The sequence below is a fragment of the Bubalus bubalis genome, chromosome 8 (genome assembly GCF_019923935.1).
Source record: "Bubalus bubalis isolate 160015118507 breed Murrah chromosome 8, NDDB_SH_1, whole genome shotgun sequence".
In the NCBI taxonomy this organism is placed as follows: Eukaryota; Metazoa; Chordata; class Mammalia; order Artiodactyla; family Bovidae; genus Bubalus; species Bubalus bubalis.
In genome coordinates this window covers 28724509-28742550 of record NC_059164.1, presented here as the reverse complement: position 1 = coordinate 28742550, position 18042 = coordinate 28724509, and the positions used below count along the sequence as shown (strand labels likewise).

General features: G+C 33.6%; 1 protein-coding gene across 3 annotated transcripts in view; it reads right to left on the bottom strand.

The window, feature by feature from the left end:
• Positions 1-18042, bottom strand: part of ITGB8 (integrin subunit beta 8) — a 96071-nt gene that overhangs the window by 29927 nt on the left and 48102 nt on the right. For all 3 annotated transcript variants that reach the window (XM_006071612.4, XM_025290949.2, XM_025290950.2), the window contains exons 4-6: positions 8786-9032; positions 7266-7431; positions 6522-6680 (exon numbers count right to left, since the gene is read on the bottom strand). In XM_006071612.4, coding sequence (XP_006071674.1) covers positions 6522-6680; positions 7266-7431; positions 8786-9032 — 572 coding nt within the window. The remainder of the gene's footprint in view (positions 1-6521; positions 6681-7265; positions 7432-8785; positions 9033-18042) is intronic.

Sequence of the window (18042 nt, the reverse complement as noted above, 5' to 3'; positions counted from 1 at the left end):
AGTTTAAGAAAGATAGATATTAACTCTTCTTTGTATGTTTGGTGGCATTCTCCTGAAGCTCTTTGGTCCTGGACTTTAGTTTGGGAGGTTTTGATTATTGATTCAGTATCAATACTAGTTAGTGATCTGTTCAAATTATCTATTTCTTCCTAATTCAGTCTTGGAATATTGTGTACTTGTAGGAAATTACCTATTTCTTCTAGTTTGTCCAATTTGTTGGTATTAACTGTTCTTAGTATTCTCTTATGATCATTTGTATTTCTGTGATTATAGCAGAACTTCTCTTTCATGTCTTATTTTGTGTATTTGGGTACTCTCTTTTTTTTTCTTAATTATCCTGGTCAACAGTTTATTAATTTTATCTTAAAAAAAAAACAGCTCTTGGTTTTGTTGTTCTTTTCTATTGTAGTTTAATAAATTATATAAACATCAATTTATTTATTTCTGCTTTAATCTTTATTATACCCTTCCTTTTGCTGACTTTGGACTTTGTGTTTGTTTTCCTAATTCCTTTAGATGGTAAGTTAGGCTGCTTATTTAAATTTTTCCTAATTTCTTGATATAGGCCTGTACTATAAACCTCCCTCTTAGAACTGCTTTTGGTATATCCCATAGATTTTAGAGTATTGTGTTTCCATTTTTATCTGTTTCAATTTATTTTCTGATTTCCTCATCAATTTCTTCATTGACCACTGATTTCTTACTAGCATATTGTTTAGTCTCCATGTCTTTGTTCTTTTCCCACTTTTCTGTCTGTAAGTGATTTCTAGGTTCATGTCATTATGGTCAGAAAAGATGCTTGATATAATTTCTATCTTCTTAAATTTGTTGAGGCAATTGGCATGTGGTCTCTGGAGAATGTTTCATGTATACTTGAGAAGATTGTGCATTCTGCTATTTTTGGGTGGAATGTCCTGTAGATACCTACAACTGTCTAATGGTTCATTTAAGGCCACTGTTCCCTTATTGATTTTCTGTCTGGATGATCTCCCCAGTGATGTCATTGGGATGGTAAAGTGTCCTACTATTATTGTATTACTGTCCATTTCTTCCTTTATTTCTGTGTGTGTGTGTGTATTCCTGTATTGGGCATATATATGTTAATAAGTGTAATCTCCTCTTCTATGGATCCCTTTACATTATATAATATTTAATGCCCTTATTTGTCTTATGTTACAGACTTTCTTTTAAAGTCTACTTTGTCTGATACAGGTCTGCTGCCTCAGCTTTCCTTTGTTTCCATTTGTATAGAGTATCTTTTTTCAACCCCTTACTTCCAGTCTGTGTATCTGTAGCTCTCACTTGAGTGTCTTACAGCAGCATGTAGATAGTTTTTTTTTTTTTTAATCCAATGAGCCACCTTATGCCCTTTGATTGGAGCATTTTGCCCATTGATATTCAAAATTATTATTTGTAGGTATGTGCTTATTGCCATTTTGTTACTTTTTTCTGGTTGTTTCTCTGTTTTTGTCTTCTTGTTTTAGTCTGTTCCTTTGTAGTTTGATGATTTGCTTTAAGTAGTATGCTTGTGTTCATCTCTTTTTAGTTTTAGTCTCTTTTTAGTTTAGTAGTAGACTTTATTTTATTTTTTCTTTTTTTTTAATTTTATTTTATTTTTAAACTTTACAAAATTCTATTAGTTTTGCCAAATATCAAAATGAATCTGCCACAGGTATACATGTGTATGACTTTAGTTCATCTCTGTTCATTTTAGCTTTTGTATACCTATTGTAGGTGTTTGATTTGTGGTTGCCATGGAGTTCATACATGTTGATGTGTAACTATGTCTGCTTATTTTAAGCTGATAGTCATTTAAGGTTAAACATACTGTAGAAGAGCTAAATTTTTTACTATTCCCGTTCTACCTTTTGTGTTTTTGATATCATGTTTTACATTTTCATGCCTATCCCTTAACTACTTATTATAGTTTTAGTTGATTCTATAATTTTGTCTTTTAACCTTTTCACTAGCTTATTTAAGTAGTTGAACTACCATGTTGCTATATATCTGCCTTTACCAGTGGTGTTTCCCCCTTCCTATAATTTATTTCTTTGTTAAAGCCTTTTCTTTTTCATTTAACATTTAAGTTTGGATAATATTGATTAACTCTCTTAGTTTTGCTTATCTGAGATGCTCTTTATATATCCTTCAATTCTGAATGATAACTTGCTGTACAGAGTATCCTAGCTTGTAGGGTTTTTTTCCTTTCAGCACTTTTAAGTGTGTCATGTCACTCCCTTGTTTTGTAAAACTTGCTGTAAAATCAGCTGATAGCCTTATGGGTGGTCCCTGTATGTGACTCTGTTTTTCTCTTGCTGACAGTTCTCTCTTACCTTAAACTAAAAGTTGTAACAATATTAAAAAAAAAAAAATTGCATATAAACTTAAAACTTTCTAGGTGCTTTTTGCCTGGGTGAAATTCCCTTTACTTTGCTGATGGTACATGTTCATAAAACCCAGAGGTGCTAACAGTCTAAACTAATCTTATCTGTTTAATTTTGAAATTTTTTTATACAGTGTTAAGCAGAGAAAAATGAAGTATGAATCAGGAAATAGGGTGAAAGTTTTGATTATATGCTTTAGTTTAGCCATATTAGAATTAACTTTATTATTCTTATGACATATTAGTAATTTCTATGAGACTAAATAAATTAAAGGACTTCCGGGGAGTTAAATGAGAGGAGGAGTGAAGAATCACTGACCTTAAAATGATGAGGCACAAAAAGAAAAAAAAGGTTCAGAGACAGAAACACCAAATCTAAGCTACTAAATACAATTAGCAGTGTGGTAGGATCTCGCCTATTTGCATCTCTCCATGAGGACTGAGAGTCACAGCAATATTTAAAAATCTCATTAATAATGGTTTGTTGTGTGACCTGTTTGCCTCTTCCAAATACTTGCTCCCTGGGCCCGTTTCATTGTTATTGGAGACTCTGGCATTACTCGTAGTTGAGGGTGGGGGTGAATGGTTGTGAAGAGGGCTCTGAATGAGGTTGGGAATCACCCTGGAGGAGCTGGGTAGGGAAACAGGATGAAATTCTAAAGCCTCAGTATCAACAACTTGTCTTCTACACCATTAATAATTTTTATACTAACCTCTACCATTTTAGAATTAATTTTTAAATTTTAAACTGTTATAAATTATAATTGGTAAATTATAAAACTATATTACTACTCAAGTTTTTCATTCTGGCACTTGGAGAAAAAGCAGTGGAAAATGTAATTTAGTTAATACTATAACATTATTTGCCAATGGTCATATATAAAATATAACAATGTTTAAATATAAATTATTTTAATTTTTATACTAACCTCTACCATTTTAGAATTAATTTTTAAATTTTAAACTGCTATAAATTATAACTTGTAAATTATAAAACTATATTACTACTCAAGTTTTTCATTCTGGCACTTGGAGAAAAAGCAGTGGAAAATGTAATTTAGTTAATACTATAACATTATTTGCCAATGGTCATATATAAAATATAACAATGTTTAAATATAAATTATTTAAAATTTTATCTCATCATGTAATATATATAAGACAAATTATCTACTTTATTTATTTATTCTATAAGTAAGACTGCAACTAGAAAGTAGAGTAAAATTTACACCAAGAACTTCACCACCTTATTTCTTCTAGGTATCCCTTGAGACAGTATGGCAAAGTAGTTAAGAATACGTATTTATTAAAAGATTGAACTGGATTAAACCCTGATTCTGCCACTGATTAACTTTTTAGCTGTGTGTCCTCAGTCAAGTTTCTTAATTTCTTATACCCTCAGTTTTTCTGTTTATAAAAGAAAGATATTTATGACTACCTTACCAAGTTGTTATAAAGATAAATTTCATATAGTATGCACTATACTGATACTGTATATAGCAACAGTGATTTCAGTTAATAAAATCTCAAAACACGGTAGATGTTACTATTCTGAAATTCACATTGATCCTCATGAAATAGCTATGTGAATAAGCAGTAGATCTCTGGATGATGTTAATTAGACATATGAAATGCCTTTTATCAATTATTACCTTTTATAAATGAAAGAACCAGAGTCTTGGACCAAGAGGCCCAGATACTATTCAACATTACTGGTATTGGCTGCTGGAGATGAAACTAAGAAGCAAAATATTTTATTGCTTATCTAAACTTTATCTTTTCAAATTCCTCTATAATGGCTGAATAGGAGAGAATAGAAGTCATTTTAATATGAGCAGATAAATATGCTTAGAGTTAGGCTCAGGGTAGCTTTGGATAGAGGAGGTTTCAGAGCAGTAGTACATCTTGTGTGTATAAATGCACAGTCGAGGGATCAATCAAAATGCTTCAGTTTCTTTTGTTTTAGGGCAGTGTCCCTGGAAATGAAGGGAATAAGACTTCTTAGGAAAGGCATCCTTAAAACACAGGCCTGGGATAAATGAGGTAAAATATTCTTCTAAGGTAGTAGCAATATTGGTTTATTCAGTAGCTATCAGTGACATGTGGAAGGTATCAGTGACATGTTCATTCTTTTAAGTAGGTAAAACAGTGTTCAAGAAGACAAATACATTTCATGATAGTTTGTCCAAATTCCTGATATATGAGTCCAAACACTGTGTAAAATTCCACCAGAATTATACTTTGTTTCTATAAGGTTATATGGCATGGAATATGTCTAAAAGTATGAGAACATTTCTTTGCCTTAAGGAATCCTTCCTAGATGAGCAGCAGCACCATCTAAAGTACAGTTGTGGAGAGCTGACTTCAGTGACTTGGCAAAACTTTAAAAGGATAATTGCAATGCATTTTGAGAATAATGTAATTATTATTTTTCAAAAAAGCTTGTACTTTTCTCACAATAGAATGGTTCCTCTTGTCTTCTCTCAACTCCCAGTAAATGAATTAGAACTCTATCTCAGATTAAAAGAGATTGAACAGAAGGAAAGATAAGAAATGACTAAAATGGATGAATCTACTGAAGTGAAATGTGACTGAGTAGGAGAGAATCAACAATGAGAAAGACACTAAGGGAATAACTCCAAATCCTAGATTTTAAAATTCAAATTCTAGCTACTTTAAAAATCTTTAAATGTTGAGGTTGCTTTCAAGAATCGAAACCAACCAAGGGTTGATCTTGTTTTATGTGGTAATGCAGTTGTTCCTTTAGACTTTCAAAAAGTCTGGTAGGGCATTTAAGATTAACTAACTAAAACTATTTAAATTTCACTTATAGGAACCACACACATTTCATCATAATTTATATGCTTCTGATATTACATTTCCCAAACTGTGCATGAGGTGTCTTCAAGCACTGTGGTACACTCACCAGGGTGCTGCAAAATATCTTAAATATTTAAGGGAAGCATAGTAATACTTGACATCTGTCAAGTATCCGTGAACTACCAGCTGGAAGTGGTTCACTGCTTTATGATTACATTTGGCTCTGTTCTTTTACATGATGTCATATCTTAGCAAAACTAAGCAGCATGAAAATCAGTATGTAACAGAAAATGAGGGTGGCTATGTCCTGTTTGATTCCAAGGCTTGGGAAGTTCCCATTATAACTAAGAATGACACAAATGATTCATCTATATTATTGTTTTAACTGGCTACTAGGTTTTTAGAACATAAATAGTTATGTTATTTGGCCCTAACTACTTAATAAACAAAACTGTCAGGCTGTCTGTTTGTTTTGCCTATGTGTACCAGGGTAAAGATTACTAAGAGCTAGGTGCCACAAATTTGGAAGCTTTTGTTCTAACATTTGCATGCATGTATAAACAGGGATCACATCAAAAATAAATGATGCTTTATGCAATTCATTTTCTACATGTAGAATAGCTAATGTTGGGAAATACAGCTCTAGGAGATTGTATTTAAATATATGATTCAGAGGTGAAACTAACCCTCAGGAAGCTCCCTTCTCCAGGCGATCTTCACGACCCAGGAATCAAACCCAGGTCTTCAGCATTGCAGGTAGATTATTTACCATCTGAGCCACCCAGGGAAGCCCAAATACAGATAAACTTCAGAAGGAAGGAGTGAAATATAAAATATTGAAAGCCAACCTTGTTTTACTCCTTTTTCCCCCTAGTCTCTACTTAGATTCTGTTTTTCTCTGAGGATTCCTCAGGCCAAATACACTTCTCTTCATCTCTAATATGTTTTTCAATACTAACCCTGTAGAACTAGCTACAAGTAGTCAGGCAAACGTATATGTATATGCTCTTTTCCTTTGAAGGTTCTTCAGTTGCATAAAAAAGTAAGCTTTTCTATCACTTTTATTTTCATAATTATACATTGTTTTGTAGGATATTGGCGAGTCAGCTACTAGATGTTATCCATGTATTTCAGCCTTACAATTTATTGATCAAAATTTATAGATTGCATTGTTCTGTAACTTGTCTCTCATGACTTGTCCTGACTCTGGATCATGACCCTTTAGGTAATTTCTTGGTACAGGGACAGCTGAATTTGCCAATTTAAACTTATACTAACCCAAAGAGTCATAATTACTAATAGGCTATTGTTACTCTACCATGCTTGTTGATCTGACGTAGACGTTGTTTTTCAGATGGCAGTTTCCGTCATTTGGCACCACTATGCCTGCCAATTTGCTGTCGAGAGCAAGATGAGATGTCTGATCTGTCATCACCAGCAGCAATCTTTTAGCTTCTTTTCGCCATCCAATATGACTCTTAAAATAAACATGTAATTAGATCTTGTACAATAAGATAGATTTTTACTGTGGTCTGTATCTCAAGTAAACATTAAATATAAGTTAACGAACATTAAGTCAGGCTAGAATTATGTGCATAAATTCAATGCTGTTTCACAAATAGCATTAACTTTTATTTGTATATCCTCTTCCACAGCCATTAAACCACACTAGTTCCTGGCAAGAGACTTCTGGTGTTCCAACAGAGGAAGAAAAGGCCAGGTTTACAAAGTTCAGACTGTCTAATGTGATGTGAGTAGGACAACAAGCTATTTCTGGTTTTTCCTTGCAGAGTAGTGAGAGAAAAGAGCAGCCCTTTTGGAAATGATTTTCCAAGAACATAAGTTTTTCTTTCCCTTACATCTTTTCCTATTTATAAACTTATCCTAATTTAGTCCCTCTGTCCTGCACACATACCAAAATGAGTATCATTGGTGACAAACAAGAGATAGGAGAAGAATGTACTCTTTTATGCAATGTTTCACTCCACAAATCACAGAGAAATCATAAATTCTTGGGGAATTTTATATCTGAGCAAACACTCAATAATATGAAACTTCTTACCTCACAGACAGCTGCCTGAAGCATAGCGTCAAAACCTCCTTCAGGTGTATCTATATTTCCAGAGATCTTCTGTCTGTGAACTGCTTTTTCAAACTCAGTGATGTTCTCCGTCAAAGACAGCACATGGATGTACCCATGGGGAGGCATACAGTCCAAGTTGTAGTCACTGTATGGGTAAAGAAGAAATGCAAATTGTTCTGCTGTGTGTCCTTCAAAGACCCAAAATATTACTCATGTAAAAGTGTGTGGCTGATGTGAGAAGGGAATACTTTATTTTTGCCAATAAAACTTTATTAGAGAAAAATCTGTATTTTATAAAATCAGAGAAAAGCTCAATATTGCTCAATATTTCTTTGCAGGTAGGAATATAATGGCTTGGTTTCAAAACATAAAGAAGACTAAGCATGTTCCTTTAACTAAGGGCTTTTATTATGCTAATATAGACTATTAATTTTTAAGAGGAGATGAGAATTTTCAGTGATTTCCTATCACATTGGTTCATGGAACAACTGAAAAACATTTTGGGGAAATATTTTTAGGAATTTAGTTAAAATACTAGACTTTGGTTAGATATTTTAAAATATTTTGCTAATTTTAAAGTGATTCTTGTAGAATCACTGATGAATGGTCAAAATTCATAAAAATTGTTTTGAGAATTCCATGATGTCCTCAAAGGTAAGGATTATTTCTCAGGTGCATCTGTGCTTGGGGAGAAGGTGTATAAAGCTCCATATGGAGCTGCATCAGTCTTTTTCCACTACAACAGACAGCAGGGCTGTTTTGGCAAATTATACCAAATTTTGGTAAATTTGGTATACAGGTATACCCTGTAAAGTGATTTGGGCAACGTATGGAAGTCGGAAAGAAGATGATAAAATTAAATGTTTTGTTAAGGAAGAACTGGATACATTTATATTTGCTCTCCGAAAATTCAACAGGCTAAATGTTGTGTGAGAAATTTGTATTTTAAAGGTCGGTTTTCCTTTCTTTATAGGGCATACACTATTTATAATCAGCCTTCCAAAATGATAAGAAAAAGAACTCTTTTTAGCAAACCAATCCTCATCTTTTGACCTACCTACCCTCCATGTGCTAGCTGAGTTTTCTTTGAAATAACATTATAAGCAATGTAATTATAAACACAGTCACAATGCAGTAATGGAAATGTAGGTGCAATACTGGCAAAATAAGTACTTTAAAATTGATAAGCCTTGCTTCAGCAAATTTGGAGCAATAAAAAAAGAGAAATACAGAATATTCAAAGAGGTATTTATATATATGGTAGCCTGATTATTGAATGTTTGTAATAAAAACTAAGTGAAAAAATATAAAAATAAAAGCCCCCTTCAATCTTAGAAGTTTTCAGATAGGAATGTCCTTCCTCTATAAATATTTTTATTTCTCATTTAATTAAAACAAAAATAGATAATTTAGTAAGTCCTTGATGTAAAACCAAAATGAGATTTTACAAGGTTTTAAACTTGTTTAGCATTAGGAAGTCCATGTCTAGTATTAGATACCTGCATTGATTATGAATTCTTTCTGGATGGATACTAATGTATGGTGAAACTGTTTTATCAACGTATGAGCCAAATCCAAGGCGAAAGTCACGGGAGAAAAATGCCATTTTTCTAGATAAATCATTTCCAACTGAATTTAATTTTTCAATATTATTGTGCATTGATGCTGAGACATCAACCAGATAATAAAGATCCACAGGATATTTCTTCAGAGGATGAATTTTCAGCATAAAATTAGCTTCAGCTCCTAGTTCAAAGAAAGACAAACATAGTGTAGTATTCATTTTTAACATCTCAGGTTAAGCCATCAATAAATCAGTCACATTTTAGATATAGAACAGTGATCACTAATTTGTGCATAATGAAGTAAATTGGGAATATTCTGGAATAATTTTAAGGCAGTTAGAAGAACATACCAATGTTTTAGTCTCCAACTTCTACAAAGCATTTCTCATAATTCTATGGGGCAAAGATAACAGCAAACAGACCAACTCAGTATAAATGTAATAGGGAAGGTATTTATCACCATATGAACCTGCGTTTCTAGTGTCTAGTAAAGCACAGCCCAGACATCAAGCAGCATTCTATTATGAGAGACTAGAAGAATGTGTTTTTTGCAGGTCACTTTTAGGTTTGAAGACATCCAGAAAGGCATTCTAAGAAAATGTACCCCTTATTGGATGCAGGTGTAAATTAATTCTTTGGGGTTAAGGCATATTTATGTATGAGGTACAGAAACTCTGGTACTAAGAAGTACATTAAGCTATTCAGAATACTTACTACCTCATCATGAGTTGTTTGGTAAGATTCTTCCCAACCATTAGTTGTAAGAAAAAATGAGACAGTGGTCTAAAGAATGATATGCAGCAGCCACACTGAGAACCTAAGCTATGTAGGGGACTGCATTTGTCCAATGCATAATAAGTGCTTAATAAACATATATGTTGAAGAGGGATCACAGAGGCAAAGGAACGGGATGAGAAGAGAAAGTCACCATAAGGAGAACTGTTGGAGCCTCCAAAAGACAGCTGTCTTTGCATTACAGTTTTATTTAGTTCTCTGTCCATTATCATGTGATACAAAGATCTGTTACCTTTCAGAATGAGTACTTCTGTGTTTAACTTTTTAAAGTACGTGGTAAAAAGTTATCAATTTAAATACAGACAATTTGTGAATTTTACTTTTTTAAACAATACAGCAAATTCTTTGTAAGTCATTAATAATTTGTATATGGGGAATATTTTGAATGGAAAAAAATGAATAAATACCAATTCGAGTACATAATTAGTAGCCTGATCTACTTATGAAAAAGAATCCTATAATTTATCAAGTCATTTTCAGTCTTAATATGCTTAAATATATAGCATATTTTAAGCATAATAACAAAATATAGCATAAGAATAACAACATTATAAACTTATTTAATAGTTCAAATGTTTTTCAGCCAGATTATGGAATGTATTCAAAATAGTAAGCTTTTTGGTTTATTAATATTAATTATGGGAGAAAGTGGCTATTTACTTATTCCTAAATTTGCCTTTACATGCAGGAAAATTCTTTATTATAACATCTCTGTTTCATCAGCCTGAGTTTGGGAGGAGAAATTGGGTTTGCATAGCCCAGCCCAGGCAACTTTCTCACTCCCCTTTTTTAGAAGCTGGGCTGCCTACAGAGAGCAGATATTCAGTTCTGCTTTCTAAGTATATGATGAAAAAGCCTACCCATGGAAGTGACCTGAAGTTTGGGTAGAGAAGTTTAATTCAGGAGAATGATAGAATCAGGTAGACAGAGCTGAATTGATGAAAAATAGAAATGGTGTATGTTGGGAAGTGTAGTTCATGTGTAGGAACTTGTGTTTTAATATGTAGGTCAGCATTTAATTTTTTTTTTTAATTTGTGTAGTTGTTTTTTAACTGTTGACTTAGGCATATGGCTGGAGGCATTAGGCACTGGCCACATGGTATTTTCACCTTGATGGATCATTGTAGTTTATGTTGGCTTTGCCTAAAGATGAATGGCTGCCTATTTTGACAGAGTCACTGAAAAATACATCAGATATTCAGTGTATTGTGTGAGTTGTTATATTGTTGGTTGGTTATCGCAGCCACAGGCAGAGTCTGTACAGAATCAACAAAAGCACAGTCCTTGGAGGCCTGAGCTATTCAGGGAACTCCAGCCATTCAGGGGCCTTGGCTTCCCTGGTGGCTCAGATGGTAAAAGCACCTGTTTGCAATGAAGGAGACACAGGTTCAATCCCTGGGTCAGGAAGATCCCCTGGACAAGGAAATGGCAACCCACTCCAGTACTCTTGCCTGGAAAATTCCATGGATGGAGGAACCTCGTAGGCTATAGTCCATGGGGTCACAAAGAGCCGGACACAACTGAGCTACTTCACTTTTGCTTTTCAGCATATATCAACTGCTCACAGCTGAGCAAGCAAATCCTAGGCTCACTAGCCTCAGTAAAGAAGACAGCTTTTAGGAACCCTTGCCAAGTGACCAGGTTTAGAGGGTGCAATCTGCTGTGGCTTGATTTCGGATTACATAGATGCTGGCATTAGCTTTAAGCAGTGAGCTTAAGGTGGGCAGCCCTAAATAGGCTGACCCCAGACCACTCTGCTTGTTAAGGAAGAAGCTGAAGGGGCCAAGCTTAGATTACCACATTTTGCTGATGAGCAAATGACACTCCATGACACTCCCTTGTTATGCTCTCAAGTTGGCTTTGGATTGGATAATTGGATATGAAGCAGAAACCTTCTCTTCATATAGGCAGTAGATATAAATACCTTTTCATGGGAATATGGATACTATGTCCCTTGATAAAATCCTCATTCAGTTCATAGTGGGGTTCCATCAACACTGGGCTCAAAGGGAAAATTACATTAAAAAGGTTTTGAATATACTGAATGAGAAAGAATCAAATCTAAAAATAAAACAATATCTGTGGCTATCACCATTGTAATATAAAGTCCAGCAGAAAAGTCTTATATGCTGCTCTGAGAGAGGAGTTACATGGGGGTGGATTATTTTAGTGAGTAAGAGCTACTAACTGAAGTGATCTATCGAAAATATTTACCACAATATTTGGTATCTAGTAAATTCCCAGATGGCATTAGTGGTAAAGAACCCGCCTGCCAATGCAGGAGACATAAGAGATGCTGGTTTGATCCATGGGTCTGGAAGATCTGCTGTAGGAGGGCATGGCAACCCACTCCAGTATTCTTGTATGGAGAGTCCCATGGACAGAGGAGCCTCAAGGGTTACAGTCCACAGGGTCGCAAAAAGTCAGACACGACTAAGTGACTTACCACGCACACGCAAATATATGGACGTTAGTAATTATTACCATTATTGTTACTACTAGATTCTAAGCAACATTAGGATAAGAACTGTTTATTCATCTCTGAAGCCTCTGATTTGGTACATGCATAGCTACTCACGCTGCTGCTGCTGCTAAGTCGCTTCAGTTGTGTCCAACTCTGTGCGACCCCATAGACGGCAGCCCACGAGGCTCCCCCGTCCCTGGGATTCTCCAGGCAAGAACACTGGAGTGGGCTGCCATTTAATGTTCTTTAAACTATAATTGAAGAATATTTTCATACAGCATTTGAAAGGGCCCACATGTATACCACAGTAAGAAGCTGATATTTATCATTTCTTTCGCATAGTTCAGGAGATCTTAAATATTAGTAGTTTCTCTCTGTAGGAGGAAAAGAGATCATCTGGCCCCCAAATATTTATGTCACCACTTACGTTAGCTACAGGAAAGCTTCATCTTCATATTTTGAGATTTTAAAGGCTCTAATCCTATTCCCTTGATTAACTTCAAAGGCAAAAAAAAAAGTTTGTGACATAGAATAAGAAAGGGGACTTGGAGGAAAGTTGAGACCGACTTACAGCTATTGCCAATGTTGGTTTGAATAGACCAAAGAACTAAAGTTGTTAGAATGAGTTTTAAATCACTCAACTAATGGTGTGAGCATCTCTGAAGAACTAGTCACAATAAACATGTCTGGACACTAAGAAAAGATTCTAAAACACTAAAAAACACTAAAATATATTCTGCATAAGATGAAACTAACAACTCGTAAGAAAATATGGAGACATGTAAAAGGAAAAAAGAGCTGCCAATTTCTATTCATTGTCTTTGAGCAGGGGAAGGAAAAGGTCCAAGAATGAGACAGGTTTGAAACATCAAGGTACAGACTCTGGCACATTTCTGGATTTCTGTAGGGGTAAAATAAGGGATACGGGCCAGGTGTTGAGGAAAAATGCATGACTCTGTTTGTTTTTTTTTTAAGTTTTGAATTCAAGAATACCTGAAGAATCTTACATTTTAAATTAAGCTACACTAAATCAGTTTTTCCTTTACATTATTAAAATGAATCAAGTTTGAAACATTTTCTTCAGTTAGTGAAATATAAATTATACTAATCACTGTCATATATTACTTCTGAAGCAGAAATTGAGAATTCTCTTCTCTTCCCTACCCTCCTAAAGATTTCATCTCATTTCACTGTTCTTAGGGAATACCAACTAGGATCAGTGGCCTATTTCTGTTATTATTTCTCCATAAGATTGATAGGTGAAAATAAGAAAAAGAGGTATAGTTTAAGAAGTATAAAGTAAAAGAAAGTGTCCTTTTAAAATCTCACTTAAAATATTTGATTTTGTGTATTTTGTACATACTGTTAATATTCTTTTAAAAGCTTAGTCAGTATATGATATAATAGAAATATCCATAAAAGCTTTTAAAAATTCTTAATAGATGCTACATAGAAGGTCATGAGTTTTTAATCATACAAAAAATAAAGTGATTGTCTATAAATAAATCTAACAAATAAATATCAGATTAGGGAATAAACATATTTTACACATAGTATGCATTATAACAGACCCTCAACTCTCATCTCTGTGTTAGAGTGTAAAGGAGTTTTACATCATAAGGAATGAGGTTTATATATATATCTAGAATTGGTAAAATTCCAGATACAGCTTTATATATTATGCCCCAAAGCTAGCATGTCTTTGATGCCACAGTGCATTTTTAGATGAATTTATTATACCTATTTTAATAATTATTTGCTATATATGCAGATTATAAAAATATAGTTTTTCATAGCTATAGGAAAGATAACTTATACACACTTGACAGTTACAGTATTTTCATACACAAATTCATTAGTATTGACTAAAATCAAGCCCCATAATGATTTCACCAATCTCTGGGGACAAAACCTCCACATTATCTCTCAAGTCTGGCCATTTTTCTCCTGCATCGCTACCACCACTGCCATTGCTTATCTACAGCACTGAAACAATTTCTCAAGTTTTGAACTATTATTTTATAGTTTCAGGAGGATTCAGCCACCATTATGTCTACAAAAGAGAACAAACTAAATTCATGTAAGTGTATAAATTTAAATGTAACATACAAGTAGAAAAATGCACCTTGTAATTTTCAAATCTTAAGTATTTAAAAAAGAGCAAGATATTTTTAAAGGCTATTAGTCATATTTTTAGAGGCAAACAATATATGATAAGCTTCATCTGTGAGCTGTTGAAAAATAAGCAAATTTGTATGGATGGGCAAATCACACACAAAATAGAGAGGTAAAGATAGTTAATAAACTTAAGAAAAAGGTTCAAGCTTTCTAGTACTAGGAACAAAACAAATGAAAATAGCTAATGGACTAGTTACACCTAACAAACTGAAGAGATTAAAAAGAATGAGAAATAGGCGAAGTTGATTCTGGAAAGCCTAACTGGATATGATTTTTTTCTGTGTGAATAATCTAATAATATATATAACCTAGTAAATCTATGACTAGAAATGTATCCTAAATAAATAGGTTGTTATATATACATGGAGAGACCGACAGATATAGATACATACATGTATAATGAGTATCATTGAATATTTGTTCCAACAAAGTGCATTCAAGTTTCATTGGGATTGTCTTACATTTATTGATTCACTTAGATTTTGTTATATTACTGGAATATATATATATAAAACTGTAATTGTTATAATATTATTTTCCTTTTTAGGAACATAGAATTTTTCTGCATTTATTCATACTGGCTTTTAGGTAGCACAATGGACTCTACACATTTTTTAGAATGTTTATTGCCAGACAGTTTATGTTTTAGGTTGCTGCTTTGAAATGATCTCTTTTAGATTACATTTAATATTTAAAAATTTTCCTTTCACAGCCTTTTAACTTTAGTGTTAGTTTTGTTTGATTTGCTTGGATTTCTGTGTAGACATATAAGATTAATTTTGCTTTATCTTTTCAATATGTTTATAGCTTATATTTGGTTTTCTTGTCTGCTTTTATATAAAACTTTCAGAAGGATTTTAATGTATATTAACAAAGTATTCTTCAATTTCATTTGGGCAGGAATGGACACTAAATTTTATTGTATGATTTCTGGCATCTTGAGATAACAATATATATTTTTATTCTTTTGGCAAACTAAGATGACAAAAAATACATTGATTTTAAGATAATCAACTACTGCAGGTTAAATCTACTTGTATGGTGACATTGTTCTTATTGTTCTTATTATCACATGAAGTTTAATTTGATTCTTTAAAATGTTATTAGGGATTTGATCCTAAAGTTATGATAACTTGTAAAGATTGAGTAGCTTCCATGCCTTCTCAAAAAACCATGGGAGAATTTATGTAGCCTAGGGATAATGTGTTCCTTGAATGTTTAGGTGAACATTAAAGTGTATTTCCCATGAAAATATTTAGACCTAATGTTTTTAGGGAGAGTTTCTTTTAGAATTTTCTTTTTTTTTTTTTTTTTTGTTGGCAAAGTAATGTCTCTGCTTTTCTTTTTTTTTTTTTTTTTTTAAACAGGTACTTTAATTTTATTTTATTTTTAAACTTTACATAACTGTATTAGTTTTGCCAAATATCAAAATGAATCCGCCACAGGTATACATGTGTTCCCCATCCTGAACCCTCCTCCCTCCTCCCTCCCCATTCCATCCCTCTGGGTCGTCCCAGTGCACCAGCCCCAAGCATCCAGTATCGTGCATCGAACCTGGACTGGCAACTCGTTTCATACATGATATTTTACATGTTTCAATGCCATTCTCCCAAATCTTCCCACCCTCTCCCTCTCTCACAGAGTCCATATTCTTATATCTTTATTAGATTTCTTAGGGTTCTACTTCTTCTTGAGTCAATTTTAGTCTTCTATATTCTCCTAGGAAATTATTTTTATCATAATTTATATATTTTACCATTTTTAATATATTGAAGTTTTTTCCCCCAATATTTTTTTCTCTGGTCATAGTCTGTATAATCAGGTCATTTGCTTTGGGTCTTCTTTTTCTAATTATCTTTGCCATCAATTTAGCTATTAGATTTATACATTCATTTCCTTTTTAATTTCTATTTTTTATTTTATTTCATTTTTTTCTTAATTAATTTCTTTGTTTTTGTTGTTCCTATATCTTTATCTGTATGCTTCATTTTTTTTCAATGATAAAATCATTTAAAGTTCTGAGTTTTCCTGAGAGCAGCTTTGAACACATCCTATTATGTTTTGATGTGTGCTGTTGTTATTATCATTATTATTAAATTGTCTATGAGTAGAATTTTGATTTATTCTTGGAAATAGAATTTATTTAGGAGAAGCTTTCCTTAGTTTCTCTATTATTTAATATTTGTTAATCATCTTATATTGGCTTCAAATTTTATTGCAAGGTGTTCAGAGATGTTGGCCTATAAAAACAGTTTCACTTGGAGTTCAGTTTTTTTGCATAAAATAAAATTAATTTCTAAAACTATTTCATGGACTTTGAAAATATTATTTTATATATCAAGGACTATGGACTGAATTCCCCCCACCCCCCGCAAATTTATATATTAAAGCCCTGACTCACAATATGGTAATGCTTGGAGATGGAGCCCTTGGGAGTTGATTAGGTTTAGATGATGTTCTGAGGGTCGGGTCCTCATGATGGAATCAGTGCACTTATATGTAGATGCAACAGAGCCCTCCTTTTCTATCTATCACTCTTTCCCCCTCCAGAAACTGAATCTGGCAGTGCCTTGATGGCAGACTTTCTAGGTCCTAGAACTGTGAGAAAATAAATTTCTTTTGTTTAAGCTACTTACTATATGGTATTTTGTTATGGCAGCAATAGAAGGTGACAAGTGTCATAATACCAACCTAGTTACTTTCATTTTTGTGTATCCCTTTGCAGCTGGCATTCATATGTTCATACTAGTCTGTATAATTGTTTGATATGGTGATGTGCACAGTTTTAATTGGAAGCTGGGAGTATGCCTAAGGCCAAGAAAGAAATGGACTTTGTTATTCTGGTAATCAAAGAGTCTGAGAAAAATAGCTTGGAATTGGGAGGGCATTTGTCGATAATGGTTATTCAAAAATTTAGTAACAGGACAAGACCACCCAAAATGAAATAATGAAGGCTTCAAGGCAACTGCATACCACTTAAAACTAAATGTATCTAATTTAGTGATGCATATCTTTGTACTTGAACTTATCTTGCCATGTGCAGTTTGCTCGTTGAGACTCTCTGGCACTAAAGAAAATGAATAATTTCCAGCGGCCTACTGCATACGCCAAACTGTGGAATACAAATGTATGGAGGGACAAGTATTAGAGAAGTATAGGAGGAAAAGTGTGCGTTACTCTCAGGGACTAAAGCAGCTCAAGTTAATTATGATAATTATGAATTATAGTTTTGTTTTTAAAAGCTTATCACAGAGGCTCTAAGACTAATTCACATCTCTTACTAATTAATCAACTAACAAATTCAGCAAACACTTATGGAATGCTTACTACATGCCAGCACTCTGATAGGCATTGGAAAAACAGAATGGAATAAAACATGTTCTTCTTCTTATACAGAGCTGGCAGTGTCCTAGGAACACAATTATAGTATAATGTGATCAAGACTGGAAACACATAATTATAATATAGCGTGGTCAGGTTTGCAGAGAATGTCCGAGGCCACACAGCTAGCTAGCTATAGGCACAATAAAGACTAGAATTCTGATTTCTTGATTCTGAGCCCACTGTTATTTCTACAGAAACAATACTGCCTGTCATAAAATGTTAAATATGAACAAATAAGGCTAGTTAGGAGCTTCCCAGTACTCTTGCCTGGAAAATCCCATGGATGGAGGCACCTGGAAGGCTGCAGTCCATGGGGTCGCTGAGGGTTGGACATGACTGAGCGACTTCACTTTCACTTTTCACTTTCATT